Here is a 20,674-nt window from a genome sequence, read left to right as displayed (position 1 = left end):
TTTATAACCAAATAAGCCAATAAAGTGACCTTAATTTTGAAAATGGTCTAAGAAGCCATCTCACAAGTAAAGTATTTGAGTACATTTAGTCCTTCAGTACTAGGATGCCTGAGTCATCTGGTGGGTAGTGAAAATGCATGCTTCCAACTTGTCAAGGTGATAAAGTGTCAATTCTAAAAATAATAGATACAGGCCTTGGATTGGGTCCAGTGGTGTGCCTGCTCCTCGTCTCCTTTCCCAACAAACAACGGAAGCTTTAGTGTAGTTTGACATCTTAGTTCTTATTCTACAGCAGTTCCATGAAATTTTATGAAGGTAGAGTTCTGCTGGGGAAAATGAGCTATGAATCACTTCTGAGTGACATGTCCCTCTCTGGAGAGGAAATGTTTGGCTTACTTGAGTTTTTACACTGGTCAGAATGTAGGAGATTTCTAGCCAGGCCTGTCACTGAACCACTTCCATCTTTGTGGCTGAGGCTTTGGCGACAAAGGACAGTAGCAAACATGGGTGACTCTCTCAGTGTTGTGTCTAGCAACAGAGCTGAGACTAGAGATTGGGCTTCTTGACTGAGTTCTTGATATAGAATCAAACCAGGAACTGTCGAGTAGTCCAGGCTATGAGTAGGTCTGGGCACCAGGTCTCAGGAGCCGTGCCTCGGTAGGGACTAAGACCCCACAGTGGAAAGAACTAGCTGCTGCCCTGGCACTGTGGGAAATGACCAGGGAGCCAGCAAGATGGCTCAGTGGGTAAAGACGCTTGCTGCCAAGCCTGATGACCTGAGTTTGATTTCTGGAACCCACATGGTGAAGGAGAGAATCGATTCCTATAAGTTGTCCTCTGACTTCCATATGCCCAGCAACAAACACATACATGCGCACACATAAACCTAAGTGGGAAGCTAAGATCTGTTCCATACACACAGTGACGTTTCTATGAACCCCTAAAATAGCTACGATCTTTATCAACACACAGTCTAATTTTAGCCAAATTAGTCACCACTTTATCTGGTCCTGTTTTATTGGTTTGGCTGTGCAGTGCCCTGACATGAATGCAGGTTAGCCACAGACAGCCTGGCTTCGGTGCTGGGTCAGCTGTATCTGCACGTGGCCAAATACAAGTCATCTGAAGGCTGCTTTGCAATAAATAACGAGAGGTTTGATGTGGGTGATCTCAGAGGTCTTAGACTGCTCTTGAGTTCTCTTAATTCTATTTGGAGTTGACAGTGTGTGTGTGTGTGTGTGTGTGTGTGTGTGTGTGTGTGTGTGTACAGGCATATCCATGTCCATGCATGTGAAAGCCAGAGAGTGATGTCCAGTGTCTTTCTTTACTGCCCTCCACTGTATTTTTTGAGACAGGATCTCTCACTGAACCTGGAACTCACCAATTAGCTAGGTTAGTTGGCCACCCCAGGATCTTCCTGTCTCTGCCTCTCAGCTCTATGACTACAGGCATGCATTGCCCCACCCAGCTTTTGTGTGTGGGTAAGAGGGATATGCACATGAATGTGCAGGTACACAGACCAATGCATACACATGCAGAGGCCAGAACAGAACACTGGGTGTCTTCCTTCATTGCTCTTATTGCCTTGAAACAGGATCTCTCACTGAGTTTTTAAAAGCTTGGGTCTGCTGGGTGGTGGTGGTGCTCACCTTTAATCCCAGCATTTGGGAGGCAGAGGCAGGAGGATCTCTGGGAGGCAGAGGCCAGCCTGGTTTACAGAGCTAGTTCCAAGACAGCTAGGGATGTTGCACAGAGAAACCCTGTCTCAAAAAACTTAAAAAAAAAAAAAAAAAAAAAAAAAGAAAGCTCTGGTCCACTTGTCTCTCTGCCCCTAAATGCTGAGGTTATAGGAATGTACTGCCATGCCCAGCTTTTTATGGGGTCCTAGGGATTTGAACTCAGGTCCTCATTCTCACATTACAAGCACTTTCCCAACCCCATCAACAGCACTTTCAAACACCCAAGTGGAGCACAAGTAAGGACTCACAGATTCTTATCACTAGACCAAAGGTCATTGTACCTTCACATCCTCTATCCTCTATGTACAGCACAAAAATCCTGAAGTGGCTTTGCCTGCTTTCTGTTATTTCAGTCTTACATAAATCCTCCTTGATAGTAATTATGTTGTTTTAAAAGGCTTAGGAAACAAAATGTATCAAAGGCTGTAATTAGTTATTAGCTTTAAGATGATTCCTCTGCAGTGTTAATAGAGTCAAGAGAGCCTCAGTGCAGGAAGCTCACTGTGCCTTGGGATCGGCCAGTCAGGGGAACTGTGTGCTGAATGTGCCCAGTATATTAATGAGATGTAGAAGGAAAAGGAAGTTTAAAAGGTGGAGCCTGACAGTGTGCCCTCAAAACCATGAAATTAATTTCTAAATAGAGGAAGGAAGTTGTCCCAAGGTGCAGGCTCCCTGTAGCTCTTTAGAAGGCCAGTTGGGGACAACTAACCAGATAACAAGCACTGTGCCTGGGAAACAGTGTCGGGTGTCTTAAGTCCAAAGATGTGTGTGTGTGTGTGTGTGTGTGTGTGTGTGTGTGTGTGTGTGTGTGTGTGTCCATATTATTACTCATCTCATTATTGTGATAAAATACCCTGCAAAAGCGACTTAGGAAGGAGGGTTTATTTTGGATGAGTTCCAAGGGATCCTGTCTGTCATCATGGTGAAGACTTGACAGCAGGAGCAGGAGGTGGCTGGTCACATTGTCCCTCTAGTCAAGAAGCAGAGAAAAATGAATGCTGGTGCTCAGCTCACTCTCTCCTTTCCATTCAGTTCAGGACCCAGGTGATGGTGCTGCTCACATTCAAGTTGGGTCTTCCCACTTTAATCTATCTAATCTAGAAAATCTTTCACAGACAGGCCCAGAGGTTTGTTTCCATGGTGATTCCAAATCCTGTCAAATGGACAGTCTAAATTACCCACCACAAGGGAATGCTCCCAGAAGCAGTCCAGCCAGAGAGAAGCAAAAGAGGGACCAGGAGCACAGCATGGAGTGACTGTTTCTGCTAAAGTCCAGCCTCTCCTGGGTAAAACACACACAATGTTCCAGGACTGAAGTAATGCAGTGTCAGCCCCAGGTTATGCCATCTGAAGCAGTGGGGCCAGGCCTTCTCAGTCCTGTAGCCCAAATCAGAATGAGAATATAGCCAAACCTCCTCTTAGTCTTCTCTGAGCCAAAATAACTCCCCAACTGAGGCACTGACCAGCAAAAGGCCACCAGTGAGCAATTAGGGGTAGTAAAAACCACCTGGGCACAATTGTAGAGCGCCTACTTTAGAGGCTTCAGAGGAGCAGCATGTGGTCTTGTATCTGTGTTCAAAATTGTTTTTGTGTCTGTTACAGACTGCATGTCAGGCCCATGTCCTTTTGGGGAGGTTCGTCTTCAGCCATCCACATCAGAGCTGCCCACCCTCAACAGAACTTACATCTGGGACGTCAGAGCTCATAAGAGCATTGGCCTGGAGCTGCAGTTCTCAACCCCTCGCCTGAGACAGATTGGCCCAGGCGAGCGCTGTGCAGATGGGGTGACTCACTCCATCAGTGGTCGTATTGATGCCACTGAGGTCAGGATTGGGACCTTCTGCAGTAACGGCACCGTGTCCCGGATCAAGATGCAAGAGGGTGTGAAAATGGCCTTAAACCTGCCATGGAACATACCCAGGAACATCTCAGGCTTCAGTATCGCAAACCGGTCATCTATAAAACGTGAGCATGCACCTCCTATTCCTATTGATCAGATGGACATATGCAGGATGTTCCAGGGTATTCCAGATGCAATGTCAACTATTTATTTATTTATCTGGGACATGGTTTCTCTGTGTATCTTTGGCTGTCCTGGAACTCGATCTGTAGACCAGGCTGACCTTGAACTCAGAGAGATCCGCCTACCTCTGCCTCCTGAGTGCTGGGATTAAAAGTATGCACCACCATTGCCTGGCAACTATTTATTTTTTAAGACAAAGTCTCATGTAGCCCAGGCTGGCCTCGAACTCCCGATCTTCTTGCCTCCATTTCTCCAGTGCTGATATTACAAGTGTCCACTACCATGCCCAACTTCTTTGTCCGTTTTGCACACAATGTTTGTTTCACAAAATGACGTGGGCTTCATCTTACAGATGCACTGTCATGGAGCACATCTGTTTGTCACCCTGACTTCTGTCTTCTCCAGGCATGTCAGTGTGTCACTGTTGTGCCCATTTGCTCATTCATGCTGTCCTAGAGTCAAGTAAATCTTGAAGGAGCGAGAGTTCAACAGCTCAACATTACAAAAAATAGGATTATAGAAACTTTAGCTAAGTAAATAATCTTAGAAGCAAAGGTAATGAATACCCAAAGCTAATCACTTCCTTGTGATTCTGCTAAGGCCTAATGCTCTTGATGATATGTGTGTGTGTTATGTCAGAACACAGTCCAGCTCCACACTCAGATCTGTTGGGAGCTGTATTAAGCCACAGGGACTATACTAACCTCTAGGAGATGGGTACACTGAACAAACTGGCTTTTCTCCAACTCAGTCAATATTGAACGTTTGCTCTGCTAATAGGTCTTCACTCCTAACCCCCACCCTCAGTGTAAATATCATGTGCAGCCCCACTCCTGAGGACTGCGTTTTCCCCAGGAACGCTGCCCTTAGCCATGGACAACGAGGACAGGTGTAGACATCTCCTTCCTTTCTGTTTTGGATCTGTCTCAACAGGCCTGTGCATCATCGAGTCAGTATTTGAGGGTGAAGGCTCAGCCACCCTGATGTCCGCCAACTACCCAGGAGGCTTCCCTGAGGATGAGCTTATGACCTGGCAGTTTGTTGTCCCTGCACACCTAAGGGCCAGTGTCTCCTTCCTCAACTTCAATGTCTCCAACTGTGAGAGGAAGGAGGAGCGTGTTGAATACTACATCCCAGGATCCACCACCAACCCGGAGGTGTTCAAACTAGAGGATAAGCAGCCAGGGAACATGGCTGGGAATTTCAACCTCTCCCTGCAAGGCTGTGACCAGGATGCCCAGAGCCCAGGGATCCTTCGGCTCCAGTTTCAAGTCCTGGTCCAACGTCCACAGAATGAAAGCAGTGAGTAATCCATACCCTCCCTCCTCCTGTATTGCCTAGGTGAGGTGGTTGCCTGTTCTGCATATAGCAACCAGGACACATGGACTCTGAACAATGCAGGAGTTTCAGGAAGTGGGTTGCTAGACATGGAGACAGGCTCACTGGTAGACACTTTAGCGTTAGCACAGTAAAAAGCAAGCACAGGGTCCTAGGCTGGTTTGTTTTTTGTTTTTGTTTTTTAAAGATTTGTGTGTGTGTGTGTGTGTGTGTGTGTGTGTGTGTGTGTGTGTGTGTGTGTGTGTATGTATGTGTGTGTGTGTGCCGTGTATGTCCAGGTGCCCTTATAGCAGTTCTGAACCACCTGATGTGGGTGCTGGGAACTGAACTCAGAACATCTGTAAGAACAGTAAGTGCTCTTACTACTGAGCCATCTCTCTAGCCCCAGCTAGTCTATGAGGACATTGAAATGTGAGACCTCTTGTCTTGACCCTGCAGTGGGAGCCAGAATGTCAGTTAGCATCATCAGCAATAACAGTGGGGTAGTAACTCTCATGATTGTTGGCTGAATATCCTCTTACCTTGGACTCACTACATTTTTAACCCTGAGCTAAAGATATCAAACATTACATAGTTTTAGTTAATTCTAATCAAACCAAAAGATTAAGAGGAATGTGGAACTAGCCTTGAGTCTTGCAGTTTAACAGCAGTAGAGCAAGCTCAGAACCTAGAACCTGTCAGAGGAAGAGAATAGCATAGGAAGTGCTGAGAAAGTGTGTGTGTGTGTGTTTGTGTGTGTGTGTGTGTGTGTGTGTGTGTGTGTGTGTGTGTGTGTGTTCATCTGAATAAGCTCATCCCAACAGGTGACTTGTCACTTTGGCCACCTCACTTGGTAGCTGCCTATCCATGCCTCACACCTTGTCTCTTTGTGATTTCAGATAAAACCTACATGGTGGACCTGAGTCAAGAGCGAACCATGTCGCTCACCATAGAGCCACGGCCAGTCAAACATGGCCGCAGGTTTGTTCCTGGGTGCTTTGTGTGTCTAGAGTCTCGGACTTGTAGTACCAATGTCACCCTGACAGCTGGCTCCAAACACAAGATTTCCTTCCTGTGCGATGACTTGACCCGCCTGTGGGTGAATGTGGAGAAAACCCTAAGTATGTCCTTACCAAAAACCCTGACTATATTTTTACCCAGAAGCCCAGACTGCATATAGGCTCTCTCATCCCCTGCCTCAGATTCTTTAAAAATTCAGTGTCCAATGTTTGTGTGTGTGTGTGTGTGTGTGTATGTGCATGTGCAGGAGTCAGAGGACAACTTATGGGAGTCAGTTTTCTCCTTCTGCCATGTAGATCCCAGGGATCAAACTTAGATTGTCTGGTTTGGTGGCATGTGCCTTACCCACTGAGCCATCTTTCCTGTCCTTTTTGGTTTTTGGTGGGGGTTGGGATGGGGATTAGAGACAGGCTTTTTCTGTGTAACAGCCCTGGCTGTCCTGGAACTCACTTTGTAGACCAAGCTGACCTGTATTCACAGAGATCTGCCTGCCTCTGCCTCCTGAGTGCTAGAATTAAAGGTGTGCGCCACCTCACCCGGCCTCATCTTTCCTATCTTAGTTGAGCTTAGTAGATGGATTGTAAAGGGTATAGTCTGAAATGACCACTGAGGCCAGGTGAGCAGGAACAAGAGAGAGAAGCAGCAAATGTTGACGGGCCTTGTTAGGACCAATGTCTGCTGACCATTCATCCCTCAGAAGGTCACAGCAGGCTAGTGTCCCTGCTTGTCTCTGCCCAACCTGCCAGCCTCTTCCTGGGGAAGTCCTCTCCTCCTTTGCTCAGCTGCCCCATCCCTATGTCTCCACTTACCTACTTCCTGCCTCTTTTTCAGTCAAGAATTTAGCCTCCTGGAACATGAAGATGTAATTTAGTTGGTAGAATGACTGCATAGCATGCATTAGGTCCTGGCTTTAATTCCTAAGACAACATAAACCAACTGCTCTTTGACTGTGCAAGTTCAAACCCAGCTTTGGAAAAATGAGAGCCTATATTACAAAACAAAGGTAACTTAGCCTGGCTCCTTCTGTGACTTGTGAGTCTTTTAACAAATGCAGCAAAACTCATACTCAAGATTGGATATGAAGTTCAGCTGGTACAGTCACATCCTAGCAATTGCAAAGCCCTGTTATCCCCAGCAATGCATGAACCATGCCCACACCCTCGTATTCTCAGTACCTGACAAATGAAGGTAGGAGGATCAGAAGTTCAAGGTCTTTTTTTGGCTACGTAGAGTTCCAGGTCAGCCTATCTATATGAGACCCTGTCTTAAAAAAAAAAAAAAAAAAAGAGGGCTGGAGAGATGGCTCCGAGGTTAAGAGCACTGCTTACTCTTCCTAAGGTCCTGAGTTCAATTCCCAGCAACCACATGGTGGCTCACAACCATCTGTAATGAGATCTGGTACCCTCTTCTGGCCTGCAGGGATATGTGCAGACAGAACACTGTATACATAATAAATAAATAAATCTTTAAAAAAAAATAAAAAAGAACCTGAACCAGATTTAGTATTGCACCCCTTTAATAACAGCCCTCAGGAAGCAAAGACGTGAGTTCGAGCCCAGTCTGGTCTACATAGAGTTTCAGGACAGCCAGGGCTACACAAACAGACCCTATCTCAAAGAAAAAAGAAAAGAAAACTCAGTCATCTCTGACACAAAGCTGAGGGTCCATGAGGGTCACAGGAGCTAGATTAGCATGAAGCCACCCAATTAGAAGTGATGGGGCACAATGCAAGCCGAGATGGCCATGATGTCACTCACAGCTCTAACGTGACAATGAAGTGTGGGAACATGTTGGGGTAGAGACTTGTGTCGTAGCATCCCAAAGGAAGATACAAGCAAGGAGAGAGTGTTTCTGTCCTGAGTACTCACAGGAGCTTGGCTGCAAGGTTAATAGACAAGAAGAGGAGGAGAGTGGACAGGAAAGCTAGTGAAGAGTCACAAGTAGAAAGGAAAGCAGGCAGCTTCAGATTCTGGCCTCAGGCCAGCCTGTGTGCCAAAGAGGGTACACGCCATGCTCCCCACCCCCCACCCTGCATATGATTACTACTAGCTCTCTCTTCCAGGCTGCCTGGACCACCGCTACTGCTACGGGAAGTCCTTCCACCTGCAGGTGCCCAGAGACATCCTCCAGCTGCCTGTGCAGCTGCACGACTTCTCCTGGAAGCTGCTGGTGCCCAAGGACAGGCTCAGCCTTATGCTAGTACCAGGCCAGAAGCTACAGCAGCATACGCGTGAGAGGGCCTGCAACACCAGCTTTGGCTACCTCATGGCCAGCACCACGCCTGGCCAGGGCCTGTACTTTGGCTCCTTCTGTCCAGGAGGCTCTATTGAGAAGATCCAGGTGAAGCAAAACAGCTCTGTGACGCTTCGAACATATGCCCCCAGCTTCCAACAAGAGGTCTCTAGGCAAGGCCTGACAGTGTCCTTCATACCATATTTCAAAGGTATGTGGTCCCTTGCTCACCTACTGCTAGACCCTCTTAGCTGTTTTTGTTAGATATTCAATGCATCTTGTTTTATGCTATATTAGTTACTTTCTGTTGCATGACCAAATACATAAGAAGAGAAGCTTAAAGAAGGCTTATTTTGGCTCACAGCTTACCGGTACAGTCCATCACAGTGAGGAAATCATAGCAGTGCGAGCCTCGTGTCTGCACTTAAGAAGCAGAAAATGGACAGCAAGTGGGGCTATAAAACCTAAGGGCCCAAATGACCCAGTTCCTCCAGCAAGTCTCCATTTCCTGTGGTTCTATGACTTTCTGAACAGCATCACTCAAGAGACAACAAGCTTTCAAGCACATGCCCTACCGGGGACTTTTCACATTAAAACCACACAAAGTTGCCAATATAAAGAGAAGGGATTATTGCAGTGGTTCCTCACACCAGAAGGCTGCAGAACATTGGGTCCTAATGACTTTTTATCAATCTCCCATGGAAATTTCCAGAGCTTAGAAATTGGAAAAAAAAAAAGTTTCTGGCAGTGGGATGCAATGGCTGGTAGGCAACAAGGCAAAGAATCAGGTTCTAGTCTTTTTTTGGAAGCTGACAGGGGGAAATGAGAAATTCCCCAGCCCTGGGTTGTTATGATTCTGCTTTTACAGTTAAGAGCGTACCATGGAGAGCACAGAGAGGAATTACTGGGGAAGAAGTAGCAGTATAAGGGTCCTGTTCTTCTGCATAGCCAAGGTGAGGTCAAAGTCTACCGTGTTCTGAGGTAGAGAATGAGGTATAAGTGGCTCTCTGGGGTGACCTGTATGCAGTTGATTGCAAAAGTCACAGTCACCATTGTGTGTTGCTCCAAGAATGGTTATGTTAAATTAGAGGTCATTTTAAAATTGGCTGAGACTTTTATTTGAGGTTGACTTTCAGTGGCATAGTGGGGAAGAAATGGATCTTTGGTTAGAGTAAGGTCAACCCAAGCTGCCTGCCATTTCCAAGGTTACCAGGGACTCCCCTTTGGGAAGTCTGAAAATCAGGGTCATTTTCATCAGGGCAGAGTGTAGGTTCTTATCTCCCCTGGAGCACACAGCGGAGAGTGGGCATGTTGGAAGCCCTTTCAACCTTGCAATTCTAGATTTCTTCCCAAACCTGAAGCTTTTTTGTTCTCTGAGGCAGAAACAGATATATGCCACTCCCACAGCAGAGCGGGGTAGGGGGATTGCCTTGTTGGAAACTGGGAACATTTCTGAAAGGAAACTGAGAACGCTAATTTGGCAAACTTCTGATGTTTGTTTGTTTGAAAAGAACCTGGGCACCTAGTCTAACAGGTATGTCTTTCACTGACTAGTGCAGTAACCACATGTGATTACGTAAACCAAAATCAATATTAAATAAATGAAAAATATGAGTCTCTGTTGTACTGGTTCTCCATTGCTGTGAGATGATGATCTTATATGCGGGAAGGGTTTGTTTTGGCTCACAGTTTCAGACTTGAAGGCCATCCTTGGTAGGACCAGGTGCTTTGGGATCTGTGTTAGAGCAGTACATCACAATAGGAATGTATAATGGGAGAGGCTCCTCACCTCATGGCCATCAGAAAGTAAAAAGAGAGTGGAGGACAGATTCCCAACAGCCCCTTTAAGGGTGTGTCCCCAGTGACCTAATTTCCTTCTACTTGACCTCCCCTCTTAAAGGTTCCACCACCATGACCTAACTTCCTTCTACTTGATGTCTCCCCTTAAAAGTCCCACCACCGCTGGGCGGTGGTGGCGCACGCCTTTAATCCCAGCACTCGGGAGGCAGAGCCAGGCGGATCTCTGTGAGTTCGAGGCCAGCCTGGTCTCCAAAGCGAGTTCCAGGAAAGGCGCAAAGCTACACAGAGAAACCCTGTCTCGAAAAACCAAAAAAAAAAAAAAAGTCCCACCACCAAGCCAGGTGTGGTAGTGCATGCCTTTAATCCCAGCACTTGGGATGCAGAGACAGGAGGATCTCTGTGAGTTCAAGGCCAGCCTGGGCTACAGAGCGAGATCCAGAACAGCCAGGGCTACACAGAGAAACCCTATCTGGAAAAACAACAAACAAAAGTCCCACCGCCGACGGGCGGTGGTGGCGCACGCCTTTAATCCCAGCACTCGGGAGGCAGAGCCAGGTGGATCTCTGTGAGTTCGAGGCCAGCCTGGGCTACCAAGTGAGTTCCAGGAAAGGCGCAAAGCTACACAGAGAAACCCTGTCTCGAAAACCAAGAAAAAAAAAAAAAAAAAAAGTCCCACCGCCAATGACCTAACTTCCTTCTAACCTCAACCTTAAAGATTCCACCACCATGACCTAATTTCCTTCTACTTGACCTCAACCTTAAAGGTTCCACCACCATGACCTAACTTCCTTCTGCTTGACATCTCCCCTTAAAGGTCTCACCACCAAGCTGGGTGTGGGCGCCTTTAATCCCAGCACTTGGGAAGCCCCTTAAAGGTTCTATCACCTCCCAGTAATGTTGTGGACTGGTGACTGAGCCTGTAGTACACTGGGGGAAAGTTCAGATGCTGACTATGCCACTTGGTCACACTGGGCACATAGTAAGTGCTCAAGAGAGGCACATGAATTATTACTGCCTACTGAATAGTCATAACGTAAAACATGTCCATTTATTGCAGAAAGTTCTGTTGGATGACGCTGGAATAGGCTGTTAAGCATCCCCCACTTTGTCCCCTTTTCTTTCCATTTTGTTGAGTCAAACAACATTTGTCTGAATCTCTACCCTTTCCTGCAGAGGAAGGCATTTTCACAGTGACCCCGGACACAAAAAACAAGGTCTACCTGAGGACCCCCAACTGGGACCATGGCCTGCCTGCCCTCTCCTCAGTGTCTTGGAACATCAGTGTGCCTAGCAACCAAGTAGCTTGTCTGACCTTCTTCAAAGAGCGTTCTGGTGTGGTCTGCCAGTCAGGGCGTGCATACATGATCATCCAGGAGCAGCAGACCCGGGCAGAGGAGATCTTCAGCCTAGAAGAGGAAGTGCTGCCTAAGCCAAGTTTCCATCATCACAGCTTCTGGGTTAACATCTCCAACTGCAGCCCCATGAATGGCAGGCAGCTAGATCTGCTCTTCTGGGTAACTCTCACCCCAAGGACTATGGGTAAGGACTTTTCAGAGTCTCCCAGAGATAGTGAAGGAAAGAAAACTGGCATTTGAGGGGCAGGGAGCAAGTTTTGGAGGCAAGTAAAAAAACAGATTGAGCCGGGCGGTGGTGGCGCACGCCTTTAATCCCAGCACTCGGGAGGCAGAGCCAGGCGGATCTCTGTGAGTTCGAGGCTAGCCTGGGCTACCAAGTGAGTTCCAGGAAAAAGGCGCAAAGCTACACAGAGAAACCCTGTCTCGAAAAACCAAAAAAAAAAAAAAAAACAGATTGAGTCCTGGCTACTGGTATATCAGTCAGCTATGGTATAGCATTTGTTATTGTTGTTCACACATTGACTGAACAAGTGTGTTCTGAGTTGGGCTTATCAGGCTCACTCATTGATTTTCAGGCAGTACAGGTTGGTTATGAGACTTTGCTGATCTTGGCTGTATACTGTTATTCACAAAAGTCCCCACCAAAATCATCTGAGACAACTGAACTTTCTTGACTATCCACTGCATAGCTGACCCTGTTGAGAAATGCCCAAGACACCAAAGGAAGCATAGAAGGAACATGCACACCACCCCTTCTGCCACATTCCTTTGACTCACCTGAATCCTTTTTGTCAATTTGCTACCATTCTTCTTTCTTGACTCCATGATATATAGAATTTGCTTCACTCCTATGATTTTCATCTGTAGAGTGAAGGAAAAAGAAGAATCATAGGGATTCAATGAAGATTAAAACATGAGGACCTGAAAAGGAGGGAGGGAAGGAGGAAGAGAGGGAAGGTGGAAGGGAGAGAGAGAGAGAGAGAACTCACCAAAAGCCACTACTAAGAACACCAGGTCTGAGGTTACCACTTGGGCTTTCTTCCTTTCCTACTTTCCTTTTCTGTCACTTTTTCTGTGTACTCTGAATCTTACCCTTTGTTTCTTGGTGAGCAAGCAAGGAATCCTAAATCCCTGTCTGGTGCAGAGTTCCTTTTCAGATCGGTTTTCTTTTTCCATTGTGCAGTATGGGAAAGGACAACTTGGATGAAATGACCTTGTCCTTCACTCCTGACGTTTGAGTCCCTGCTCTCCCCTTTGCTCCTCCTTCTCTAAGACAGCCTGGTTACCAGGAACACACCTGGTGGAAGCCAGGAGTAGCCAATAGGTGGATAGTAGGTGATCCCCTACAAACACATCTGTTTCATGTATCTAAGTGCTACATACAAACTACTCTGGCTTAGGCCAGTGGTTCTCAATCTGTGGGTTGCAACCCCCACAGGGGTCATGTATTAGATATCCTGCATATCAGATATTTACATTATGATTCATATAGTAGCAAAATTATAGTTCCAGGAAAGGCACAAAGCTACACAGAGAAACCCTGTCTCAAAAAACCAAAAAAAAAAAAAAAAAAAGCAAAATTACAGTTATAAAGTAGCAACAAGGAAAATAATTTTATGGTTGAGGGTCACCCCAACATGAGGAATTGTAAAGGGTTGCAGCATTAAGAGAGTTGAGAACCACTGGCTTAGACAGTAACTATTTTGTTTGCTCATAACAAACAGTTGAGTCAGAAATTCAGACAACACAGTGGTTCATATGCATGCACCAAACAGCTCAAATGGAATAGTTCAACTGGAGACATGCATCTAGAGCTTTAGTTTTCCCTCTTGGCTCAGTTGAGTTTTATACCCATGGAGACTCTGCATGAGTAACATGGGTGGCCTCCACATAGATGTTTTATACACTGGCTGGTTTCCTCTCATAGAGAACATACTAGCTGACAGTTCCCTTAAAGATCAATCTCAGCACCTTTAATCCCAGAACTCAGTAGGCAGAGGCAGGCTGATCTATGTGAGTTTGAAGCCAGCCTGGTCTACAGAGTGAGTTCACAGAGAAACCCTGTCTCAAAGAGAGAGAAAAAAAATGATTCTGGCCTGGCAGTGGTGGCGCATGACTTTAATCCCAGCACTCAGCAGGCAGAGGCAAGCCAATCTCTGTGAGTTTGAGGCCAGCGCCATCTACAGTGGAGGTTCCAGGACAACCAGGGCTACACAGAGAAACCATATCTCAAAACCACCACCACCACCCTCAAAAAAGATCAGGCTCGGAAAGGACCCAATCATCTTCAGTTTCCAGCCTCTCTGCTCAGAAGGGAGGAAGCTGGGGACTGGACTTACCAAGCTCTTCCTTATGCCGACCCTCTTATCTCTTCCTCTGTGTTCCTGTCTCTGCTCACAGATTTGGCTGTCATCATTGGTGCAGTAGGAGGTGGAGCCCTGTTGCTGTTTGCCCTGGGACTCATCATCTGCTTTGTGAAAAAGAAGTAGGTGGAATCTCTCTAGCTGTCTGGCTGATTTGATGCCTCCTTGGATCACACACACTGACTGGATGGATGGATGAGTTGATAGATGAATGATAGGTGGATGGATGGATGGATGGATGGATAGATGGATAATGGATGGAAGATGGATGCATAGATGATGATGGATGGATGGATGATTGATGGATGTTGGATGGATAGATGGTGGATGGATAATGATGGAAGATGGATGGATGGATGGATGATGGATGGATAGATGGATGGATGGGTGGGTGGGTGGATGGATACAGGGTCTTATATATCCCTGGCCTTGAATTCTTGGTCCTCTTCTATCTCCTTGAGCACTAAGATTAGAGGCATGTGTCACCACACCCAGCTTATTCATGTCAACGATGTTGGGGGTTTTTGCTGCCCAGTTCCCCAAAAAGATCAATGTTAAATATCCTTACCAAGGGTGAATTACGGTTTCAGAGGGTGGGGAGGCATATCTGGGGGAATAAAATACACACACACACACACACACACACACACACATACACACACACACTCACTCACTGTGACGTCCTGGTCCTAGTACCAAGTCCCCTGTGTCTGCTCATTGAGCTGATGGTAGCAGGAGTGATCTTAGCAGGACCTACTACCCTCTGCTACCTGGAGAAAAAACAAACCTTTTGCCCTAGTTTGTTCTCCTGTAGTTTCTTAAATAAGCTATCTGTTTTGTGTTTATCTAGGGGCTGAAGACCAGTGCCAAAAGGTAGCCCTAGAGTTAAGAGGAAGCAGGGCTTGGTTAACTGCCTCATCTCTTTCCCCCTTTCAGCAGCTTCCATTGCTTGAAAGGTAAATGACTTTTTAAATAAGTCCAGTTTGACATCAGACTTCATCAATTCTGCTCCGTCTGATGAAGATCAGAGATCTCCATTTACTTTATCATGATTTGAACCTTCTAGAAAAAAAAAACTTTTGTGAATGAGTGTGAGTGTGCAGGTGTGTGTGGTACACACGCATGTTCTGGCCATATTGTGGAGGCCAGAGGAGAACATCAGATGTCATTCCTCACAATCAATTTTACAAAATTTTTTCATAATTTTTACTACATTTTATTATGTGTGTGTGTGTGTGTGTGTGTGTGTGTGTGTGTGTGTGTGTATGTGCATGCTCATGGGCACATCACACAACCCATGTTTGGTGGGGCCAGAGGACAGTGTGTGAGAATTGGTTCTCTCTTTCCACCATATGAGTCCTGGGGATCAAACTCATCACTCACCAGGCTTGCTCAGCACTGCCTGTCTCCTCCTCCCCACCCCTGGGATTACAGATGCATGCCACCAAACCCAGCTTTTTACATGGTTGCTGGAGATCTGATGTAGGTCCTCGTGCTTGCACCACAGACACTTTACCAACTAACTCCTCGGTCCCCAAACTTTTCTTTCAAGTTCACTATGGCTCTGAGCAAATTCCTGATGTGCAGTGGGACTGACTGTCTTAAAAATGTCCAACTGTTGAGGAATGATGGGCTCCTTTCTGGTTCATGAAGCCTTTTCCCGTGAAATACACATTACTACATAGGAAAGGAGGATGCTTTCTTGTCTGGGGTACACAGCATGTCCCACTCAGTTGGGACACATTCGTTTAACACTGACTCCCCAGATGCCTTGTGGAGAGGAGGGATGTAGCCGTAAGTTTTCTCAGGTCTTGCCTGCCCTGCAGTCCCATGTTCCTCCAGTCCCACCCAGCCCAAGGTCCCTCAGTCGCTTATAAAATAATCATTCAGAGGCTTAATATTGTCAACTGTATGGCCTATGGCGGGCCTCTTGCCAGCTAGCTCTTATAGTTTAACTCAACCCATAACTATTAATCTACGTATTGCCACGTGTTCTGTGGCTTTACCTGCATCCCATTACATGTTGTTACAGGATGGCAGTCTGGTGTCTCCCTCACTCCGCCTTTCTCTTTTCTGTCTCTCTCTTTGGATTTCCCGCCTGCCACTAAGCTGCCTTGAAACAGGCCAAAGTAGCTTATTTATTAACCAATCAGAGCAACACATATTCACAGCATACAGAAAGACATCCTACAGCAGAGGGATTTGGCTAAGAACAAAAGTCCAGCCCTCATGCTTCCTTCTACACACTGTTTCAGGTTGACCTGATGCTTGCCAGCACAGGAAGTCTTCCTATGGGCTTCAACTGCGTGAGGCCGCTGTCTGATGCGCTTGTGTGAAGCCCTAAATTGTGTGTGTGGTGGAGGAGGGAGGGCAGGTCTGCAAGGACAAGGGGAGTGAGTGGCACTGAACTTGTTCCTGCTGTGGGTGTTTTCGGAGGGTTTCCTTGGCACTAGGACCCAGGTCACGTTCTGGGAATAAACCAGGGGCAAGACAGTCTTTTCTACTACCCATGGGTAGAGGGAAAAGCCAGGCACTGTGAGAACATGAGGGAGGGACATCTGTTGAAGGCCTCATGCAAGAGCCTGGGGAGCCGCTGGTCAGCACCAGATGGCCCTTTACCTCACAGAAGTGCAGTCTAGGATTAGTGAGCTGCCAGCCTTTGCATTCTGCAGCCCTGGAGTCAGCCATTGTCTAAATCCCTGATGCTTTGTTCACTGAAGGCAAAGCTGTGTACCCAGGGCAGACATGCCAACAACTGTCCACATCTGAATACCAGAGAGCGCCACACACCCGAGTGAATGGTTCACCGAATCCTGGATTTTGTCTGCACTTTAGCTTTTTCCCTGGTGGTTGCTGTTGATAGGACAGGGACAGGGCCACTCAGCTAATGATGAGCTGTTCCGACCTCAACTCTAGCAGAAAATTAGCTAGTTTGTGCCCTTCTCTCCCCCCGAGTCTCGGATATTAACTGGAATTAGCTAATTAGCTTTGCTCTGTGCAAGAGAAGCGGCAGCATTAGTACAGGGTAGTACTGTATGTTCTAGAAGGTTGGCCTGGGCGTGCTGAGCTGATGTGGTTTAGAAAGGCTTGTGCATCCCTATTACTGGGAAGAAGAAGGAGAGGAATTACAAGGTATCTCCGTTGTTGGTTCCCCTGAAGTCTATCAGAGTCAAAACAAACTCACTTAAACCACCTCTTCCATTTATGATCCTTCAATTTCCACCTTGGAAACCTGAGACAAAGGCTGCTTCTGAGTAGTCCCTGGGACAGTTCCAGTTTCAAATGCTAGTAGGCTTCCAGGACTCAGGTGAGATAAGGTTAGAACCCCAAGGAGTCCTATGTGTCACTCATCTGACAGTTTTCTCATTCTGCTGTTGTCACTCTCTGCAAACAGGAAGAAGGTCAACAAGGGCCCTGCTGTGGGTATCTACAATGGCAATGTCAATACCCAAGTGCCCCAGACTCAAAAGTTCCAGAAAAGACGAAAGGACAATGACTCTCATGTGTATGCAGTCATCGACGATACCATGGTATATGGGCACTTGCTGCAGGACTCCGGTGGATCCTTCATCCAGCCTGAGGTGGACACCTACCGGCCCTTCCAGGGCCCCATGGGGGACTGCCCCCCCTCCCCACCCCCTATATTCTCCAGGACCCCAACTGCAAAGTTCACTGCAGATGAGCCAGCTCCTAGTAGCCCTCCTGAATCTGAGAGTGAACCCTACACTTTTTCACACCCCAACAAGGGGGAGGTAGGTGTCAGGGAGACAGACATCCCCTTACTCAACACCCAGGGACCAGTGGAGATGGAAGAATAATTTGGCCCCATTCCAAAGACTTTGCTGAGATGCCTGACACCAGGCATTGAGACACGAAAAACTGTCCTAAACAGGAGTCAGATGGGAGAGCAATCAACTAGAAGGAACAGTAGGTTTTGCAAAGTGCCACCAAATCCTGATTTCCTGGTGGACTCCTTCCGGTGATGAGCAAATCGTGGCTTCTGATGGGGATGTCATCCTAACAGCTCAGGTCTTCCTGAACTCAGGTTGTGTTGGGGCTGGCCACGGTGCCAGAAGAGAGACATGGTCCACCCAGACAGTACCACAATGAGCCCTGGATTCTCAATAATAAGCAGAGACTTAGCGGATTCCCAGGAGCTCTGCTTGAGGTCTCTTCTCTCACTGGAGTCCTCTGGATGAAAATGACAATATGCTTTTTTATTAGTAGTAGCAATAGTAGTAGTAGTATTTATTTGGTGGTCCTTTATGTTTTAAAAAATTGAATGTGGAGCTGGGGGTATAGCTCAGTTGGTAAAGTACTGGCCTAACATGCACAAAGCTCTGGGTTCCATCCTCAGCCCAGCATAAAACCAGGCATGATGGTGCATACCTGTAATCCTAGCACTAGGGAGGTAGAGGCAGGAGGACCAGAATTTCAAGGTCATCATCAAGTGTGTAGTGAGTTGGAGGCCCTTCTGGTCTATATAAGACCCTCTTTTAAAAACATAAATGGCGGGTGAAATGAATGATAAACAACACTTACCACTCAAAAAGGTCACGAGCCACGGCCACGCTACCCGGTAGCAGAGAGCTTTATTAGAGGAAAGCGGGGAGGGGGAGAAGAACCAGGCCTGGGAAAAAGCACGTGTGGAGGGCAGAGAGAAAGATGGTGAGGTGGGGGGAGCAGAACAGAGAGAGGATGGGGTCTGTGTGCAGCCTTCAAGGGTTCCCGATGAACATGCAAAGGTGGGCCTATGGAGCTACACCACGCATGCACTGACCGGTGCGATGCAAGACACAAGACCCCCTGCTCAACTCCTGAGCCGAGGTCATGCAGCTGGATCACAGCAGAATCCCAACAGCCGGGCAGCGGTGGCACATGCCTTTAATCCCAGCACTTGGGAGGCAGAGCCAGGCGGCTCTCTGTGAGTTCAAGGGCAGCCTAGTCTACAGAGCGAGATCCAGGACAGGCACCAAAACTACACAGAGAAACCCTGTCTTGAAAACCAAAAAAAAACAAAAAAACAAAAAAAACCCCATAAATTAAGCTCCTTTGATCTAGTGTAGTGGTTTGATCTCTTGTTAACTGGTTTGGACAGCTGTGTTTTAGTTTCTGCAGACCACTAGATAAATGTGCACCTATGGGGATGATTGATGATCTACCTAGCCACAAAGAGTCCATGTGTGTATCTCTTACTCAGTAAGAGACTTCCCAGTTCTCCTTTGCTGCATACAGCTATCCCCCTGCAGAATTTACCACAGATCCTCTCATCCCCTACTCGTAGAAATAAGAGAAATTTCCTCTGTGGTGTGTGGCTCTCCCAGCTGCAGCAATACTTTGACTTTTAAACAAATTTTGAGAATAATTTTATCCTTTAAAAATATATAAATAAGCCAGGCAGTGGTGGTGCAAGCTTTTAATCCCAGCACTCGGGAGGCAGAGGCAGGCGGATCTCTGTGAGTTCCAGGACAGCCTGGTCTACAGAGTGAGTTCCAGGCCAGCCTGGTCCACACAGATAAATCCTGTCTAAAAAAACATTTATCTATTCCCCTGTTGCCTCTACTTTGATGCCATGTGCTTGTGGCTGTAAATTGACATTGAATTGTATGAAAAGCAAAGAGTGGAGTTCCCATAATTTACGGAGGGAGGAGGTAGTGGAAAATCCCTCCTGCATGATCTAGAGAGAAAGCCGTGGTAGTGTAGTTCAGGATCTCTGGTAAACCTTCTTCAAGAAATGAATATGCTCCATAATGTTCAGGGAGTTGACCTTGGAAAGCATCTTGTCATCTTGCCCACGTAGCCTTTGAGACAGCTCTACCAGCATCTCCTGGAAGGTTTGAACTCCAAGACCTCTTGAGTTCTCTCCAGAAAGGAGGGTGCTACTCCTGCACTTTCCTTTCTGAAAGCTTTCCGCTAACTCCTACCCAGCTACCCAAGGTGCTGACCACCCTCCATGAAGGGCCAGGGGCAGCTGTGGTTCCTTCCCTCACTTGGAATCACTATGCTGAGCGGGGGCCCTGTGTGCTTCCTCTCCACTGACTTTCAAATGCCCCTTGGGAAGACAATCTCATATGTTGGTTCTTACTGTGTGTCAGCCCAGTGTCTTTCTACCTTGGCTCTGCTGATGCCCAGGAAGTCTTTGCACCCATTGGCTGGGCTGTGGCTGCATAAGAAAGAAAAGGGTTGACTATTCCATGGGGACAAGCCAAAGTCCATCAGCTGTAACCTCAGTACAAGTTGGAGGACCAGTCTCTGTGGGTCTGCAATGCATACATGAAAATAATTTATTTAATGTAGAGACATTTTAAATAACATCTTACTCATTTCCTATACTTTTTTAAATAAAGATATACAAAGTAAATGCATATCTGGTTATTTAATGCTGTTGCTGTTTGTGCTGTTTCCATGGAGCTCCCTGTTCACAGCTATTTCTTTTGACAAACTCCACATGGGCTAAGTGGTTTCTCTTTCCATTGTTCACCAAGGATTCACTGCACAGAAAATCAGGTTTTTTGCTGCAGCCTCCTCCCTCTCACCTGACGCCATGCCCTGCGGGAAGCAAATATGTTGTTTGAAATAATCAGTCCTAGCCAGGTGTGGTAGTACACACATGTAATCCCACACTAGGAGATTGAGGGAGAATTGTGAGTTAAGGCTAGCCTGGGCTGCACAGCAGGAAAAAAGTCTTATATTCTGCCATCCATTTTGAGGTCTGTGGCAGTGAGTCAGGCCAGAAATGCAGTTTTTTTGGGTTTGTTTGTTTGTTTGTTTTGTTTGCTTTGTTTTGTTTTTTGGTTTGGTTTGGTTTGGTTTTTGGTTTTTGGA

The 20,674-nt window shown here is 46.7% G+C and overlaps 1 protein-coding gene and 1 long non-coding RNA gene across 2 annotated transcripts in view; one reads left to right on the top strand and one right to left on the bottom strand.

Moving 5' to 3' along the window:
* Positions 1 to 20,210, top strand: part of Cdcp1 (CUB domain containing protein 1) — a 42,041-nt gene extending 21,831 nt beyond the window's left edge. Inside the window, exons 3-9 of the mRNA XM_052725595.1 lie at positions 3,342 to 3,704; positions 4,696 to 5,064; positions 5,979 to 6,200; positions 8,162 to 8,542; positions 11,305 to 11,670; positions 13,887 to 13,971; positions 17,244 to 20,210. Coding sequence (XP_052581555.1) covers positions 3,342 to 3,704; positions 4,696 to 5,064; positions 5,979 to 6,200; positions 8,162 to 8,542; positions 11,305 to 11,670; positions 13,887 to 13,971; positions 17,244 to 17,667 — 2,210 coding nt within the window. The 3' untranslated portion in view covers positions 17,668 to 20,210. The remainder of the gene's footprint in view (positions 1 to 3,341; positions 3,705 to 4,695; positions 5,065 to 5,978; positions 6,201 to 8,161; positions 8,543 to 11,304; positions 11,671 to 13,886; positions 13,972 to 17,243) is intronic.
* LOC128102095 (uncharacterized) lies at positions 11,430 to 13,938 on the bottom strand. Its single transcript, XR_008215318.1, has 3 exons — positions 13,826 to 13,938; positions 12,264 to 12,347; positions 11,430 to 11,537 (listed from the first exon to the last, which is right to left on the bottom strand). It is a non-coding gene; the product is annotated as an uncharacterized LOC128102095 (long non-coding RNA).
* Positions 20,211 to 20,674: the final 464 nt, after the last annotated feature.

The sequence above is a fragment of the Peromyscus californicus genome, unplaced genomic scaffold (assembly GCF_007827085.1).
Source record: "Peromyscus californicus insignis strain IS unplaced genomic scaffold, ASM782708v3 Scaffold_11__1_contigs__length_118956290, whole genome shotgun sequence".
Lineage (NCBI taxonomy): Eukaryota > Metazoa > Chordata > Mammalia > Rodentia > Cricetidae > Peromyscus > Peromyscus californicus.
This window is presented reverse-complemented; position numbering and strand designations above follow the sequence as displayed.